We start from the raw sequence: 18,943 nt of genomic DNA, 5'->3' as shown, positions 1-18,943 counted from the left end.
AAATGGTTCGGAGGTCTAGGAACAGCTTGCAATCACTAACAAGCTGAGTTAGCAGCCCGCCTACCTTCACATGTGTCCTTGTGCTTGTCCCCACAACAGGGACTCTCCCATGAGCCTCAGAGTCTCATCTAGTTTAAAAGATGGTTTCTGGTAGTAAATGGTCAGTGGATGTCCTTCCATCACCTGTTTGGACTCCTGCTACTGTCTTAGTGAAGACCCAGTGATCACTGGTCAACATGAGTGGTGAAGTTCACCAACTCTGATTAAAACTACTACCAGTTCACTGACCTGGTTGATCCCATGGGCCTGTATTTGCAAGACTCATGGGATGGCACAAGGGAAAAAAAGGAACCAAATGCAGGGAGGCAAGGAGGAACTTCTCAAGCAGCTGCCACCAAAACCACTTAACACAAAACTCTGACCTCAGCCACCTACTTCCCTATTTGCCTTGCAAAGACTGAGAAAAGTGGAGATGCAGCAAGCTGGACGTTAATAAGCAATTTATGTTGCAGCCAGTATGAACCAGTCTAGGCAGCATGACTGGTGTTTGTCATTCCAAGGGCTGCAAGGGGGGTGGGATGGGGGATTTACAGATCAGCCCACGCATTTCTGGATAATCTGCGGGCTGCCTTTACGTTCTATATAAATAAAAATAATTAAAAGCGGATGTAACTAATTGGAATCCAATCCATGGCAGAAACACAATCCATTTTATTGCTAAGCCTCTGAGTCACTCCATCCTCTGGATGGTTATTTTTCTGCTTTTCCCTAATACAATCTCAGCGCTGCATTTCACACTGTCAATAGATCTAGCAGTGGGTTGAAGCTGCTGGGGCTTGACTGCAGGTAGAAGAGTGTATACTGAAAATCAGTCAGGATCAGAGTGGGGAGTTGAGGGTTGATGCTGGAAAGAGTGTCAGGATTTGGGGGTCTTGGATGCTCAGTTGTCAGGTTGCCCAGTTGTCAGCACACTGGGAGGCAGGATCTTTTAGGTTGGTGATTTGTAGAGAGTAGGCTTGTAGCTGGTTGCTGTAGGACTAGAGTTAGGCTTGAGTTTGGTCTGCTCCCAAGGAAGCCATTTAGAGTATTTAAGGAGGACAACATCCTTGTGTCTTGGAGAGCCTGACACTGACTGTAGCTCTGAAGTGTCCCTGTGTGAACATAACCAGCCAGTCTATTGGCAATATGCATTGGGACATCTGGGTCATTGCAGGCTTGTCCTTACGTGGAATCAGCTACTTGTTTATGGATAGTGTTAGAAGATGCTTATCAGGTCAAATTATTTGATTCTTTTTCTTTTAGAGAGTCAGCACATTGACTAAAATCCCACACATAACTAACGTGTTCTATAGGTCCATCCCCTAATGAAGGGAAGCAAGTGTATGGAAACAACCAAGCAGGGAATATCCTTCCTCAAGCCTGGTGTCACTTCCTGTCCAACTGTTAGCCTAAATAAGGAAACACAGCTGCAGGGATGGTACTATTCAGCACTGGTGAGGCCACATCTGGTGTACTGTGTCCAACGCTGGGCTTCCCAGTACAAGAGAAATATGGATGTACTGGATAGAGTCCAATGAAGGGCCACTAAGGCAATGGAGGGGTTGGAGCATGTCTCCTGTTAAGGAAAGTCTGAGAGCTAGTACTGTCCAGCCTGGTGAAGAGAAGGCTCAGGGGATCATCCCAATGTGCATAAACACCTGAAGGGAGGGTGCAAGGAGGACAGAGCCGGGCTTTTTTCGGCGGTGCCCAGTGACAGCACCAGAAACAGTGGGCGCACTGAAACACAGGAGGTGCCATCTGAACATCAGGAAACACTTCCTAAATCTGAGGGTGACCAAGCATTGGCAGATGTTGCCCAGGGGAGTTGTGGAGTCTCCATCTGTGGAGGTAGATATTCAAAAGCCACCTGGACATGGTCCTGGGCAGCCGGCTCTAGGTGGCCCGGTTTGAGGAGGGAGGACAGATCAGATGACCTGCAGAGGTCTCTTCCAACCTCAACTGCCCTGGCATTCTGAGAGCTTGCTCCTCAGCCTTACTCCATTAGGACTGAAGTATGGCTCTTGATCACTTGAAATGTGTGTTGCTACATGAGCTGTATATCCATAACATGTACAGGGCTGTGCGGAGCTGCCTTTGGAAGCTGGTATGTTTGCTCCCAAATCTGCTTACAAAGAAAAAAAGAAAAGGGAAAAAAAAAAACAAACCCAAACTATCACATGTTCAAAAATCAGTGATGGGAATCCCAGGTTTCATTCTGTAAATCTACTGGGTCTTGGTTTTCATCATGATCTGTTCTTGGGATAAGGCTTGTCTTCCTTGACCTCCTGGGAAGAGCATGTTGTTCCCAGGTTTGATGGCCCCGGGGGAAAGCAAAGCTCAAAGCAGGGCTCAGCAGTGCTAGCACAGCAGCAGGGCCAGCTGTGGAGGAAAGTCCTCTCCCTGTGCATGTAACATGGTCTGTCTTGGCCCCTCCTGGGAACAGCAGTCCTGCCATTGCTACCATCACCTCATCTCAGGGAGGAAAGCTCTGCTCCAGACTCATTCCCAGGCTCCTGAGGGTTGTTATTACCTTTCACAATTAGATGTGAAGAAAGGGATCTGTGCCTGCCTGTTAAGGTGTAGGGCTGAGTGTTGGAGGCAGGGCAGCTCTGTGGAGAGAGAAGGGCTGTCCTTGTAAAAGAGCACACCAAGCCCAGGGTGCTTTATTTTTGGCCAAAAACCCAGCACGGGTTTCTGTGCTGACGGGGCTGTGATTTCTCACATTGGTAAGGCCCTCACACAACTCCTCAAATAACAAGGCAGGCTTATTTTCCTCACTTGCCAAGGTGTGTGTGTGTGGGGGGGAGGAGCATAGGAGGCAAATTTAATCCTCAGGTTGGCATCTGTGGGTGTCTGGGTATTTATATGACTCTGGCCGTGGCAGTGTGCTTTGCTCAGGGTTACCAGCTGTCTGAGAGGTTTATAATGAAGATTAACTCTGCAAAAGCTGTTTAAAATTTAATAATTACATAAAATACTTATGCTGGCTGTTCCCTTTAAACCAAAAGAAGAGCAAGTCCACTCTGCAGGTCCCCAGTGCCAGCACAGGGAGACATGCAAGGGAATGCATCCTATGGTGGTGAGCGTTGAGCTCTCCTGGGTCCTGGAAGGGCTGGACCAAAGGCGCTGTTATAGATGTGACTTCCTTGTAGCATGTGGTGGGAAGGGGGTCATGTCGTGTGCTCACCCTCAAATTCCTGGGTCTGAAACATGTTTGTAACCATATATGGCTGATCACAGACCTTCCTCAACTCCCTGTTTTGGTTGAGTAAATTTCCAGAGAGCTTGTGGGAATTGTTTGTCAGGAGTCCCTTTCCTGTCCTGTTGCTTAAAAAAAAAGAAACCCAAACATTAAGTGGTTTGTTGCCCAAACAGTGCTTGCTGGGGATGTGAATCACTGGCTTCTAGGACGGTCTGATACCAGCACTGTCCTCCATGGGGAAGCTAGCAAATCACTAGCAAGCCTTCATAATTGTGTCCTTTCCCCCTGTCCAGACAAAGCCATAGTAGAGGGGCAGAATTGCTTCCCTTGACCTGCTTGGTCATGCTGCTTTTGATGCAGCCCAGGATATGGTGGGCCTGCTGGGCTGTGAGCACACATTGTCGACTCATGTCCAATTTTGCATCCACCACTTCTGCCAAGTTCTTCTCTGCAGGGCTACTCCAATCCCTTCATCCCCCAGCATGTGCTGATACTGGTGATTTCCCTGACCCAAGTGCAAGACTGTGCACATCTTCCAAACTTCCTCATTTAGGATCTGAATTATTTGGGTGGGAGGAATTGAGATTCCAATAATCTCCCCTTTTTGGTGGAGGTTGGTGAAATTTTCACAATTTGGAAAGGTATGTGTTGAGATTTGGAATTCTTAAGTCCCGTTTTGGCAGAGCCACAGTGTCTTGTCAGCTGGAGTTTGGATGTGCCATGTCCTGGCTGGCTTGTACATGCAGGCTCTTGATGTGTGCTCAGAGGTGAAAAATAGGCAGCTATTTCACATGAGTCAGGAGGATATTTGAAGGAGGTAGGTGGGCTGAGCTCAGGAAGAGAGCTGGATTTGCAGTGATTGGGAGCTGTTATCTGAATGTAGGAGAGGGATGGAATTCATCACTGCAGTTCTCTTGTCTGACTTGCATGTACTCTTGGGCTATGCTCTCCACCCATGACACTTCATTCTTAAGGTCTCTCTAAGTGTCAAAATCAAGCCAGCCTGTTGCAGTCAGGATTTGTCACCACATGTGATGTACAAATTAATACTGCCCTTCTCTGGGATACCTGCATCAGTGGTAAGCTCCAGGTGCTCCCGCCTGGACTGTTACTGGAATGGTGGAGGTGAAGTCCCAAAAGTGCCATGGTGGGATGATGAAGGGCTGGAGCATGAAGTGTCCTGAAATCCAGCCATTCTGAAAATGCATGAAGCTAGCACGGGCACTTGGGCAGGTGAGCTGCTCACTAGGTGAGGCAATGTGTACCACAGGTCCTGGAGGATCTTTGTTTCCCAATTATTTCCCAGCTGTATATAACAGCTTATAAGACTGTGTTAATCCTTTTCTCTGTGCCATGTCCCTTCACTCTTAGTGGGATGGGAGGACACGTGGCTTGGCAGGGCCCTGTAGACTTGAGCATGCAATTTTCCCTTAATGGCAGCAGCCTCTCAATGAGCAGTCTTCTGAAAAATACCAAATGACATTTGGCTTGAGCTCCAAAAATGAGAATAACGATGGCTTTGTTGTGAGAGGATAGGGAGAGGAAGGAACCAAAGATGCTATGTGGCTAGGCTGTGGTTAGACTTTACTGTATCTGTTGCCAGGTGCTTGGGTGTGACCTTCTGGCAGGGTAGCTCTTCTCCTCTTGTTGATTTTGCTTGAAGATGTGAAAAAGTAATGGCAGAAAGAGAAGTGGTCTCTTGTAGTATTGTACATAAGCATGCCGGTGCTGCTGGTCATGGCCCTGTGCTGCGCTGGCTTCTTGCCCTGCTTGGGGCCAAGCAGTTGCTGGAGAGCTGGGTTCATGTCCAACCTGTAAATAGCATTATGGGAGATAAGTGAGCCTTGTCCAGAACAAGCTCAAGGGAGTCATTAAAGCTCAGCCAAGTCCCCTGTGCTTGTGTGATGACCACCTTGGTGGTATTCATGAGTAGAAGGAGCAACTACTCTATCTACACCAGATTGTATACCCCTGTGAGGTGGGAGATTTCCAAAGGAGCAGGAAATGGGTGGGAAAAATCTTGAACCTGATTCAAAATAAGCAAATGAAAGTCACTGAAATGGTGTTTATGAGGAAGACTGAGGCAGAGGTGAGCAATGTGTTTGGAGGCAAGAGGCCTGTCTACAGATCTTCCCTGCTTCTCCAGGAATGTCCTCCTTTCAGCTCAGTGTCTTGTTGATGAGCTGGGCACATATACAGCAGTGCTGTTTGCAGATGCCAGTCTGCAGGCATCTGTCTCTAGACTTGTCTTCATTTGTCTTAGTTTGCTCTTGCTGTAGACATGCCTGATTGTGCCCATGTTTGCACAATATGGAAACAAAACCCTAGAGAGATATGGAAGAACACTTGCCTATGCACAACATGTTGGCCTTGTCTTGGCATTGCTCTGGGGTTACCACTACTCTAAAATACTAGGTGGTGGTATGGAGTAGCTGGTCAAAATATCTAGAGAATTGCAATGTTTGGATAATGGCAATTCAAATGCCACCTTCCCAGGTACCCAGGACACACATGGATGCCCTAGGTCCTTCAGGTACAGTTGTTGCTTGCTCTGGAATGTCCATGGCACATACAGCTCTGCTGGATGCAGCCATGGGGGTTTCATAGCAAGGGCTCCTCTTTAATTCCAGTGTCTGAGGCAAGCAGAGCTGAGTGAAAAATGGTGATTGTCCCTGCTGGTGATGAGGGAGAAGTGGGTGGCAGCTCCTCCCAGGCTATTCCTGTGGCCTATGCTAAAAAATAGAGGGACTCAGTCTGCTCTTCAGTATTTGCGAGCTCAGAGCAGCTTTAGCATTGTGCTGACATGGCTGTGACCAGCTTCAGTGGTAAGCATGAGATGGGTGGCTTAAAGCAACATCTCTGCTGAGCTTGGCCATTTTGCTTGGGATTGCTGGGGTCTAGAGGTTTTTGAATGTCATCCTCAGCCTCAATATGCAGATGAGTGAACCCGGTGGGAGAAGGTCCATGTGGTTCAATGGATGGGTAGGAGCCAAGACCTAAGGTACAGCTCAGGTTTTTTGCTCCATGCACACTGGTGAGCACCTTCCCATCCTAACAGGATCCTCTGGCACTACTAGTGCTCTGCGTAGTAACCTGTAGAGCTTCTGGAAATATGGGAATAACAGGACTGTAAGCTTATTATAAGCATTAACATTTTATTTTTATTTTAAACAAGTGAATTAAGTTACTCAAAATTGCTGGAGCAGTAATACTTGGCAGCATGCAGCCACAACTTGTCATGTAATGGCTTTAATCTTATTTTTCAAGAACAGAAGGAGCAATGGTTTTCTAACTGATTGGAGCCAAATCTGTCCTCATGTCTGGGTCTCTTCCATATCTCTTTGGGGTTTTGTTTGCACAATATTGTAGTAAATGTAGTGAGCATATGGGGCTTAAATTCATTTGATAGTTGCAAGAAAATGAGTTTAAGGTTCTTATAGTATTAAGATAGATATTTCCAAATTAGTTTTTAATGGAACATTTGTTCTCCAGAGATCATTACACGCCATTAAGTCCTCAGCTGTGTGCATTCTTGTGCCCTGGGATATTATTGCCAAGGGATATAAAAATGTTTATGGGGCCACTTTATTGAACAGTGAGATTAAATATACTAAACTTGAGAATGTCAGTGGGAGCATGAGCTTTGTGTTGTAAATCCTGTGTGAGAACATCAGGATTTAGATGTCGTAACACCACATAAAACTGGTGCAAATCAAGTTGCAACCAGCTGCAAATGTTTCTCACCAGTACAGCAGTTGTAAATTCTGGGGTTTGTCAATGTTAAATACATAGAGGAGAGCAGGTGGTATATGGGTTTGTCCTTCCCTGGAAGGACTACATGTGCTATATGGGGGGTCATAAACCAGTAAATTATGTTTTAATGCTTTTAGATGACTGATGTGCATAAGAGTGGGTATAGGCAAAGATCCCACCCAGCTCACCAAAGGGCAGCACTGTCATTTTGTGTGTGTACATATACACCTACAAAACAGGCAGCAATAACTGTCCATGTATTTATGTATGCACATATATGCACTGTGATGTATATATGCAGTGCATAAATTGTTATCTATGTGTCTGTGTATAGAGACATAATAGGTAGTACCAGACCTGCTCATCTCTCTTTCCATCGCTGTCATTATCTTGGTGCACAAGCCTTGCACAGCTTTCTTTTTCACCCTTGTACACAAGTATACTTTTTTTTTCCTCCTCTGATAAAATTAAGCATCATCTTGATAAACCTGGAGTTTTGCTGCTTTTATGACAAAAGTGGTTGAATTTGCTGGTTGAAAGAATCAGATTCCAAACCCAAGTTGGCTCTGAGTACCGTGAGGTCCTGGCTGTGTTAACCTAGCTTAGAAGTGAAAACTTGTCTATATATAGCAGATCTTGGTAAGCCAGCATGGATTTAGGAAGGGCAGGTCCTGCCTCACCAACCTGATCTCCTTCTATGATCAGGTGACCCGTCTGGTGGATGTGGGGAAGGCTGTGGATGTAGTCTACCTGAACTTCAGCAAGGCTTTTGACACCGTCCCCCACAGCAAACTCCTGGCCAAGCTGTCAGCTCGTGGCTTGGACAGCAGCACTCTGTGCTGGGTTAGGAACTGGCGGGAGGGCCGAGCCCAGAGAGTGGTGGTGAATGGTGCCACATCCAGCTGGAGGCCAGTCACCAGTGGTGTCCCCCAGGGATCAGTTCTGGGCCCCATCCTGTTCAGTATCTTTATTGATGATCTGGATGAGGGGATTGAGTCAGCAGTGTGCCCAGGTGGCCAAGGCCAGTGACATCCTGGCCTGCATCAGAAATAGTGTGGCCAGCAGGAGCAGGGAAGTCATTGTGTCCCTGTACTCAGCACTGGTTAGGCCACACCTTGAGTCCTGTGTCCAGTTCTGGGCCCCTCAATTTAAGAAGGACATTGAGACACTTGAACGTGTCCAGAAAAGGGCAACAAGGCTGGTGAGAGGCCTTGAGCACAAGCCCTACAAGCAGAGGCTGAGGGAGCTGGGATTGTTTAGCCTGGAGAAGAGGAAGCTCAGGGGAGCCCTTATTGCTGTCTACAATTACCTGAAGGGAGGTTGTAGCCAGGAGGGAGTTGGTCTCTTCTCTCAGGCAACCAGCACCAGAACAAGAGGACACAGTCTCAAACTGCCAGGGGAGGTTTAGGCTCAAGGTGAGGAGGAAGTTCTACACAGAGAGAATTGTTAGCCATTGGAATGGGCTGCCCAGGGAGGTGGTGGAGTCACCATCCCTGGAGGTGTTCAAGAGGGGATTGGACGTGGCACTTGGTGCCATGGTTTAGTAGTCATGAGGTATTGAGTGACAGGTTGGACTTGGTCTCTCAAGTCTTTTCCAACCTTATTGATTCTATGAAGGATTTGGGTCAAATATACCTGTATGAGACTGTATAGGGGGTTTATATCTATATATGTGTGTGTGCTTGTATATAAAAGCATATTTGTACACATATATAAAATCTATATGATAGAAAAATGTGTATATGTATATACATTAAAATCTATCAGGCTGTATAGATATTTTATAGGTTTGTGCACATCTGTTAAATAGAGAGATACATTAAAAAGTATAAAAATAGATATATAGAGAGAGATACAGAAATCTGTGTGTTCATGTACACACACATCTATAGAAGATAGAATAGAATAGAATTAACCATATTGGAAGAGACCTTTGAGATCATTGAGTCCAACCTATCATCCAACACTATCTAATCAATTAAACCATGGCACCAAGCACCCCATCCAGTTTCTTCCTAAACACCTCCAGTGATGGCGACTCCACCACCTTCCCGGGCAGCCCATTCCAATGGCCGATCACTCTTTCTATGAAGCACTTCTTCCTAACATCCAGCCTAAACCTCCCTTAGCAAAGCTTGAGACTGTGTCCTCTTGTTCTGGTGCTGGTTGCCTGGGAGAAGAGACCAACCCCCACCATTTAGTACTAAAAGGCTGCAATAAGGTCTCACCAGAGCCTTCTCCAGGCTGAACAATCCAAACACTCTCAGCTGTTTTTCATAGGAGATATGTTATGGCCCTCTAACCATTTTTGTGGCCTCCTCTGGGCTTGCTCCAACCCTAACCCTAACCCAGCCCCCACCTGGCCATAATCTCTCTTCAGGTAGTTGTAGACAGCAGTAAGGCCTGCCCTACAGGATACATATATATATATATCTCAAGCTATATTGTTTATATGTGTGTATATATATATAAAGTCATATGCATCTAGATCAGGCTGTATGGTGTATATGTTTAGGGTTTTCTAACATACATGCATCTATATGGCTATATTGGGGCTTTGATGTGAAGGTGCAGTTGGGAGATCTGGTCTAAACTGTGTTAGAAATTGTTAACTTTTAGGCCAGCAGGAAAGACCCTGGCTATGATACTGCTCTGTTAGCAGCTGGTTTTGCTGACACAGCTGTTTGTGTGCAGAGGGAAGGAGAACTAGTCCCTGTAGCAATGGAGATGTACTGGCTTGCAAGGAAATCTGAGGGTGGGGTTCTCTTTCTGGGAAAAGTGAGTTTCTCTCTTCAGCTTGCCTATGCCAACCCTTTGTGTGGTGGTTTAAAGCAAGGTGATGTTCAGCTTGATAAACCAAGGTTAATGAGCTGTTGTAGAAGACATATGGCTGTATTTGAAGGTAGTAGGTATATGTGGGTTTTGCATTGCTCCCAAAACTAAAAGGAGGAAACTCACCATTTTGACCCAACATGTCTCAAGGGCTCTTCTGTGGTAAATACTCTTCAGGTCCCCTACCAGATCTTCCATTCATCTAACACTTACCTGGTGCAGGGTTTCCCATTCTGTAACTGAGTAACGCCAGCAATCCGCACTGGAAAGGGCTGTGAATGTGACTGTAGTTGCTGTAGATGCTCTGTTACAGAAATATTTATAAAGAAGCTGTGGTGACTCACCTCTTAATCCAGCTCCTGTTCAAAGCACTGGCTATAATACATGTGTATGGGTGAGCACATTGCCATCTTCCCTGTTCCTGCAGCCATGCAGTGGCTGAATACCATGGTTTTTCCTGTGCTGAAGAGCCAGGAAATGTCATGGCTAAAGGAATGTGGTTCATTTTAGAGTGCTTGTGCCTTGATAGGAGCCACCTATGAGTCCGTCAGTCTTTACTTGCATAGCAGATGTTGAGAATGTTACAGATGCTGCTTGTCTGCAATACTCCCTGCAGCTTGGATTCATGAAAGATCTTAATTACACTTCCCAGTACTAACCCAAGAAAAGCAAAAGATGGCTATTTGGGGATGAGGGACAAGGTTTAGCAAAGCTTAAGTTTGCAGCACTGGGAGGCTGCAGACCCCCATGCCTCACCTGTAGCTCTTCTGCCCCACAGGCATTGACATCCTGAAGCTCGTGGCAGCCCAGCTGGGGAGCCAGTGGAAGGACATCTACCAGTTCCTGTGCAACGCCAGCGAGCGTGAGGTGGCAGCTTTCTCCAACGGCTACGCGGCTGACCATGAGTGTGCCTATGCTGCCTTGCAGCACTGGACCATCCGTGGGCCTGAGGCCAGCCTGGCCCAGCTCATCAGTGCCCTCCGCCAGCACCGCCGCAATGATGTAGTGGAGAAGATTCGAGGTCTGATGGAGGACACCACACCGGTAATGATGGGCTGGGCATCCTGCACTGCTGTCTGTGCATTTTGTGTCTTGTCTGACCATGGCAAGTGCATAGATGTTGTTACAGTTTGAGCTGGGTGCCCCCCTGCAATGTTTACTTCCTGTGTCCAGAAGTCCAGCCCAGAGGGGTGGACACAGGAAATTATGTAGTATTTCCTACCACAATCCTTTGCACCACTATAAGATCCAGTGCGGAGTCTAGCACTCTCTCTTTTCTTCCTCCTCCGTCAGCCGGTAACTGGGGGAGATGTCTCCTGGCTTTGGGCCTGGCTAGGCCCAAGGCCATGGGGGGATGGGCAGTCTCAGATCTGGCCAGCTGAGACTAGCCTAGCAGTGGGAGGGGGAAGAAGGAGCCCTGGGGGTCTTGGGTGTACCCTCAGGTGGGGATGGGATCTCTCTGGGTCTGTTTTGGGATCTTTCTTTGTCACTGTGCTTTTGCTTTTCTGTAAAAGTTCACTGCTTTCTATTTAAACTTTCCATCACTTTTGCAATCCGTTTGTCTGAGTGTTTATTGTTGCCAGGGGTGGGGAAGGGGGCTGCCTCAACCCAGCACAGATGTGTGGCACCCAGCTGCAGCCTTGAGCTTAGCTCATAGCCAAGTAGCTGGACTCCACTTTGTCCCAGAACACCTCAGGGGTTATATTTAAGCTTTACATTGCTTTTGAGCAAAGCTTTGCTGAACTTTCTCAAAATCTTGACAAGCTGACAAGAACGGAGACCGGGACGACAGCACTCAATATGAGTGATAGAAATCATCGAAATTTATTGTTCCACACTTCATTATTTATAATCTTATCTTATGCATAGTTAATTCTATTCTAATTTAACACATACTATTGGTTTCTCTCTAAAAGGTTACATCATTGTTTTCACTACTCTGTAGAATTTTTCTACTCAATCTAATTGCTCTTTTTCCCAGCTCTTGTCTCCTCCTTATCTTGTTTGCCTCCCTTCTCAGGGGCAGCTGGGCTCCTACTTGATTGCTACAGAAAATCCTTCAAGGCCTAATTTGCACAGGTGTTCCTGGGACCCATGTCCCCTCTTGCTCAAAACAATCCCCAACAATTCCCCCGTTTTTCTTTTGTGCAAGTAAGGCCTTGGAGGCTATTCTTTGAACACTTTGCATAATACAATTATAAACAAGTTTAACAATAATCAAAATTAGTACAATAATACCTAAAAACCTTAAAGCTTCTTTTATCAATTGTATAACCCACTGTGGTGGGTGGAAGGGTAAGGCCGAGAAGCCTCCTCCCTTCCCCCTTGTAAAGTAAAAGGGAAAAAAAAATTGACGGGAAAGGAAAAAAAAACTCGCAAGCTGAATTAGCAAAGCAGTGGAGCTATATTTACAAAGCGATGTAGGGTTTGCAGGGAGATATTTACAAATTTACAATATCTACAATATATACAAAGATATACAACAGAGTAACACAGAAGTGAGAGTAATCCCTCTCGGCAGAGAGGGGTCCCCCACCTCCGCTCTCCCCTCTCTCCCCCCCTTTCCCCAGAATGGGATAGAAAGAGAAAGGAAAGAGAGGAAAAAAAAGTTAGAAGCAGTTCGTGTTAATTGGAAAGGAGTTAATATACAGGCCTGGTATCTTATCGGCCTCAAGGCCGAAGCCTTGGCAGAAAGCCCAGGACAGAAAGCTGTTGCCTGAAGAAGAGGCGGAAGCAAGACTGAAGATAAGGTGCTGGAGAAACTCAGTATAGTCCCAGCTCATAAAGTGCTTCCTCCCACTCGTCCAATGAAATTAGTTTAGACTATTCCTTCCGTTTACCAACTTCCGTCCACCATATTCCCTTTCTTAAGGGGGCAACGTCAACCGGCCACACCCACTGTGACACATTCCCAAACATTGATCTTAACCAATCATCTGAGGGACTTTTTACAATTATAACAGCACGCGTCTGATTCTTTAGCCACCTAATCTCAGCATGCATCGACACTCCATGATCAGACAAGTTAAAACAACACATTCCTTCAAAATCTTCGCATCCATGCCCTTGAGCCAACAACAAAAAATCAATTGCAGCACGATTTTGCAGTAATGCGTGCTTCAATGATTTTTGATCTAACAATAACTCTTCCAACACCTGAGTGGTAACATTTGCATTTTTTACTGACAAACACGCTAATTTTTCTACTGCACTCAAGGCTTTTCCTGCAGTGGCACCTGGCACAATTATACTTACAAAGGCTCTCATTGCATACCCCCATAATTCCACTTGGTCATTACAACTTGATGGTAATTGTGCAATTGTGCGGTTTTTCCGTAGTTGTTGTATTTGCTTTAAAAGTTTTAACCACTGAGTCTGAGATGGTGCTATTATGGATAAGGACCCTAAATAACAGGGACCCCCCCCCGGGTTAGCTGGCATTCCATCCACAGTAGTCACCATACACGATATATGGTCTCTTGGGACGAACGTCAGTCCATCCTTGTGAGCTGCGTTGTATCTCAACCGGCACTTTTCCCCAACTCTCTAACACTTGCTCAAAACCTTGCTGCCCTTTAAACATACCTCCTCCAAACACAATAAAAGTTCAAGTCCAGTTTCTCGATGCATTGCCAACCTGCTGAGAGCCCAATAATTGGAGTTCTTCAGGATCATACGGTAACCGCTGAGTCAGTCCCTTAATCAATAATGCACTACAATTTGCCATTTCACATTCATTACTACATCTATTACTGCTATAATTAACAAACATATTTACATCAAATCTGGGTATCCCTATTAAACACATCTGAAAAGGTTCACCCACAGTCTGTAAGCTCAAACAAAATTCGTTATTGTCTGTCATGTTGACCCATGTTGCCCATACAAGGCACAAAGCTTAATTTGAACTAGATAGAATGTTCTAACAGAGTTGGCATAATACATGGTCAAAGATAACAGACATTGTAAAGAAGAACTTAGCTCTTAATAGTTCCGATCTTTACATTTCACTCCTCTTATTGACAGAGAAGACTTGATTATGCCCGAACACATTGCACACAGAGATTAAGACACAAATGCAATCCTTAGCACTGTCTTTTACAATCTGCTTTAGGGGTGTGTTGCATCTTTATTTTCTCTAGGATGGTCAAAAATCATAAATTGTTTAATGGTAGCAAGATTTCTTTAATCTGTAAAGGTAGATCTGGCCAGGCTCTAGCTTCACAGACAGAAAACTTGCAGGCAAGCAGCAAGAGCAAAAGAGCTTCATTGCATTGCCCAATATAAAATTACCCATAATAATGTGTTTTTGCTCATCCTAGTAATACTAATCTCTTATTGGTACCATTAAAAAACTATTTTTTTTGCTATGGGGTATTCTCTCCTCCCCCCCCCCCCTTTTTTTTTATTTGTTTGCTTGTTGTTGTTTCCAACCTAAAATGAAAATGCATGTTGTGTTGTTATGAGTTTTGATTTTCCCTCTAAGTGTGTAAAATTATAGCAAACTGGTGAGATAACATATAAGTCCCTATGAACATTTTCTCTAATTACACAACAATCATCCAACCATAATATTTAGTCCTAATTCACATGATGCTGTGTTACATTCTTCTGATTGATGCTGTTGATCCCAGATTATCATAACAGTTATTGTGATTGATGTTCGACTTCATGGGAAATGCTGTTTCCTCATAGTCTTGATTCTTCTGCACATTAGCTAAGGAATACTTTTAAAAATTAATACCTATTTACTACAAACCTTAACTATATTACATGGAGCTCCTTTGAAATGCCTAGGCAGACAACTAAGAAGGTTCAAACCAAAAGAAAATCTTACAATTTGAACTCATTACTAAATACATACACCTTACTGCAATTACTATGTACTAAGTACCTGTAAATACCAAATGCTTACTATTCATTATTCTTATTAGAAAAACTTAGCAAAACTCTAAATAACGAATCTCTGAAAGACATTACAACCAGAAATGAGGAAATTAGCACTGTTGCTTTAAATCAGAGCAGAGTCGCACCAGAAAAGGGAAAGGGGGGGGTGTGTGGTGTAGCGCAGCTGTGGCCGCCACTGGGCCGCCGTTACTGTCGGTGCTGGCGGTATCGGTGGTGCGTCAGCCGATATCGTCTTTGTTGGAGCCGTCGGTATCCACGGAGGCCGGCAGGGCTCGCGGGAGGAGTGCGGTGGTAAGAACGCCGTAATCGCGAGCCTCCAAGTGCTCCATTTTTTCTAAGAGAGGCTGTAAAGCAAAGTCGGCGCTGTTTGAATTCCTCGCTGCTGGTGTTGTCGTCTTCCGAATCCGAGCCCTTGCTGGTGATATCAGAGGAAGATGTTGATAAACGGGATCGAACACACTGAGCTGCCTTTTTTCGGCTTTTTCCCCGCTGGGTGCAAACGGCAGTGGTGGGGGCTGGTAAACGCGGTGTGGTTGCCACAAGATGTATCTGGGGCGGCCCTGGTCGATACTTTTCAACCACATCGTTCGGTTGCAATTCAGATACAACTTGTGCTGCATCTTGTTCTGACAAAGTTGCTGTAACTGCAGCAGCCATTCGCTGTTCCAGCTTATATTTCTTAATACAGTTTATGCATTCTCTCCACAGCTTTTGCAGCTTGATAGCAGTTTTATCACCATCTATAACCAAGTCCCACAACTTGTTCCCGTACTCTCTCCAACAAGTTTCATCAAAATAACTATCTCTGCTCGGGAAATACCCTAAAGCGGATCCATGGGCCAAAAGCCCAGGAATTACTTTAGGCGCAACATCCGCCTTACATTTTTCTAAAAAACAATGAAATAAGGAGAGCGCTACCTCTTTTTCCATATTCACTGACGTCCGCGAGCCCTATGCTTCGCTGCCTTTCTTGCCGGTGTCCGCTTCTCCCTTCCTCAAGCCCGCTGATACCGGCCCGCCCTAGCTTACCGCTGGCCCACCAAGTCTAGCCCGCTGATCCTTTTCTCAGGCCCACCAATACTGGCCCGCCCAAGCTGCCGTCAGCCCGCCAAGTCTAGCCCGCCGACCCTTTCCACAGGCCTGCCAATATCGGCCCGCCAAGACTGGCCCACCCGAGCCTTCCTCCGTGGTCGGCTCGCCCGTAATTCCCGGGTGTGGTCTCCACTGTCGTCCCCGTCGACACGGCTCAGAGTACCCGCAAGATTTGGGTCCCTGGTTCAGGCGCCACTTGAAGAGAACGGAGGCAGGGACGACAGCACTCAGTATGAGTGATAGAAATCATCCAACTTTATTGTTCCACACTTCATTATTTATAATCTTATCTTATGCATAGTTAATTCTATTCTAATTTAACACATACTATTGGTTTCTCTCTAAAAGGTTACATAATTGTTTTCACTACTCTGTGGAAGTTTTCTGCTCAGTCTAATTGCTCTTTTTCCCAGCTCTTGTCTCCTTATCTTGTTTGCCTCCCTTCTCAGGGGCAGCTGGACTTCAGCATACCAAGCAATCAGCACTTTCCCACAGCTCCTACTTCATTGCTACAGAAAATCCTTCAAGGCCTAATTTGCACAGGTGTTCCCCAACAAGCTCTTGAGCCTCATGTGTTGGTACTTGAGCCCTTGTGTTGAGGAGATGGAGGGGGAAAAGCATCCCTCTTTCAACTTGCTCAAAAATGCTGTTGGTAATTCCCCAGGATTTTGCAAGAAGAGCTGAGCATCCTTGAGCTCTAAGTGGTGGTGCTGTAGAGCAGCTGGTCACTTCCTCTAAGGCAGTGACTGGTGGCATAGGACAGTCCATGTGTGTTATCTTCCAGAGTAGTTGCCCTTCTGTGGCAGTTCTGGCCTTAAAACAAGCTTCCTCATTTTGGGACAACAAATTGCTGCAGAATATCCTGTAGCAAGTTCTTGGAGTGTAAGTTGTTGGAAGCTGCCTCAGTAACCTTTGTGGTTTGTTTTGACAACTCCTGTTTTACCTCTTGGTGTGTTTTGGGGTTTTCTGCTCTGGTAATTCAGTGGTCTTCTAGAAATGTTTTTAAAGGTGATTCATGAGGCTTCTTCTGAACATGGAAGCCAATGGGACAACACATGGATGGAGGTGAGGGTGGTTGAGGAAGGGCTTTTTCCTCTGAGCCAGTTGGAGAAACATCTGTTGGCCTCAGAATTCATTCAGACCCAAAGGGTGTGCATCTGCAAACCTTTGAGCTTTTTGTGCTGTAGAGAGAGTGAGGACTTGCATAAGCAGTGCAAATGCATGTGTCCTCCCTGCAGCTAAGTGTGAAGTCCTTGGGGTGACCGAACCCAACAGCAAGCGTCCAACACACAGTGGTCTATCTTAGATGAGCCTGGTAGGAATGCATGGGTACCTGTGCTGTCTGTGATGTCTTTGGCCCTTGCCTGGCATCTCTGGGTGCAGATGGGCACTCACTTCTCTCTCCCCATGACCCTGTATCATAAGAAGCACCAATAACCCCAACTGATAGGTAGAAATTGTGTTACTGGGTAACAATTACACCTCCTTTGCGCCTATGTTGGGGGAATCCCTGCTATCATTGGAGGCTGGGGGATGATATTGAGAGCAACCAGATAGAGGAGGACTTAGGTGGATGAAAAGCTGGACGTGAGACACCAGTTAGCACCAGAAGGCCAACTATATTCTGGGCTCTATCAAAAGTAGTGTGGCCAGTAGATCAAGGGAGGTGATTCTGCCCTTTTACTCCACTCTGGTGAGACCCCACTTGGAGTACTGTGTCCAGCTCTGGAGTCTTCAGCACAGGAAAGACATGGACCTGTTGGAGTGTGTCTAGAGGATGACCACAAAAATTAGAGGGATGGAACACTTCTGCTATGAAGAAATGCTGGGAGAGTTGGAGTTACAGCTGGAGAAGAGAAGGCTCCTGGGAAATCTTACTGTGGCCTTTCAGTACTCAAAAGGGAGCTTATTGAAAAGATGGGGAGAGTCTTTTTTACCAGAGGCTGTAGTGACAGAACAGGGCATGATAATTTCAAACTAAAAGAAGATTTAGACTAGATAGAAGGAAGAATTTTTTACAATGCGGGTGGTGAAATACTGGCCCAGAGAAATGGTAGATGCCTTATTCCTGAAAACATTCAAGGTGAGGTTGAAGATGTCCCTAATAAATGCAGGGGAAGTGGATTAGATGACCTTTAAAGGTGCTTTCCACTGTAAACAACTCTATGATTCTGTAACTCTCAGACAGCAAATCGGTACCCTAAACACAACCAGCCTTCCTTCAAAATCCTACCCCACTCGCAGAGGTGAAGCTGCTTTCTCCCATAGTGCCCCATTCCCCTTGGCAACCTCTCAGATTTTAAAACCCAAATATTTACAACCCTTGATAGGAACAGGGGAATTAATTGGAGTCTCAAAAGCATTACAATACGTGGCAGGAACATTTTTCCTTGGAGAAGGGAATGGCTTGTCAGCTCTTTTAGCTTCAGGAGATTATGCTGGTTTTGCATCGTGCTGAATGAATTTAGGTTAAAACGGGATTAGCCTCCTGAATCACTTTGCTAGGGTTTTTGCAGCTGATCCAGAAAATACGGTGAACAGAGCAGCTGTGGGAAGGTTTTTTGGGGTGTATTTAACTCTCAGGGATCTTATTAAAGGTTGGCATTGGCCACAAATACTTCTCCAGTTTGAGGTTTGCAAAATCTCTCCCCTTGCAGGCAGGTTTGCTGGGCAGTGGCATGTGAGCTGAGGCACACCCCAAATTAGTGCTGCTGACAGGAGCAAATATAGGGGATAAATGGGGGGAAGAAGAGATACATTTTTCTCTCTGCTCTCCCAGTGAATTATAGTTCAATGTTTTGGGATTAAACTTAGAAAATTTCAGTGTGGTGCAGGCATTGGGTAATTGAATTTTTTTTGGGTTCATAATAGCATTTTGCAAATACCAAGGGGTGTCTGCTCCCTCATGCTGGTCTACTAGGGCTATTGCTGGCATGGAAGGCCTTGTTGGCTACCTTAAGTGTCTTACCATGAGCAATGCTTTAAGTTTTTACTTTTTTTTATTTCAGCTGAGGTCAGCACAACCATACGTATTTGAGGGAATGGATGGAGGGGAGGCAAACGGGGTGTTCAGCAGCACAGCCTCAGGAAAGCTTAAAAGAAATAATAAATTTCTAA

General features: G+C 45.6%; 1 protein-coding gene across 1 annotated transcript in view; it reads left to right on the top strand.

Moving 5' to 3' along the window:
• The window catches only part of TNFRSF21 (TNF receptor superfamily member 21), a 51,679-nt gene that overhangs the window by 17,204 nt on the left and 15,532 nt on the right, over window positions 1-18,943 (top strand). Inside the window, exon 4 of the mRNA XM_068168148.1 lies at window positions 10,605-10,870. Within this exon, the coding sequence (XP_068024249.1) occupies window positions 10,605-10,870 (266 nt within the window). The remainder of the gene's footprint in view (window positions 1-10,604; window positions 10,871-18,943) is intronic.

The sequence above is a fragment of the Melanerpes formicivorus genome, unplaced genomic scaffold (assembly GCF_026170545.1).
Source record: "Melanerpes formicivorus ecotype bairdi unplaced genomic scaffold, bMelFor1.0.p_v2 SCAF_133, whole genome shotgun sequence".
Classification (NCBI taxonomy): Eukaryota; Metazoa; Chordata; class Aves; order Piciformes; family Picidae; genus Melanerpes; species Melanerpes formicivorus.
This window is presented reverse-complemented; position numbering and strand designations above follow the sequence as displayed.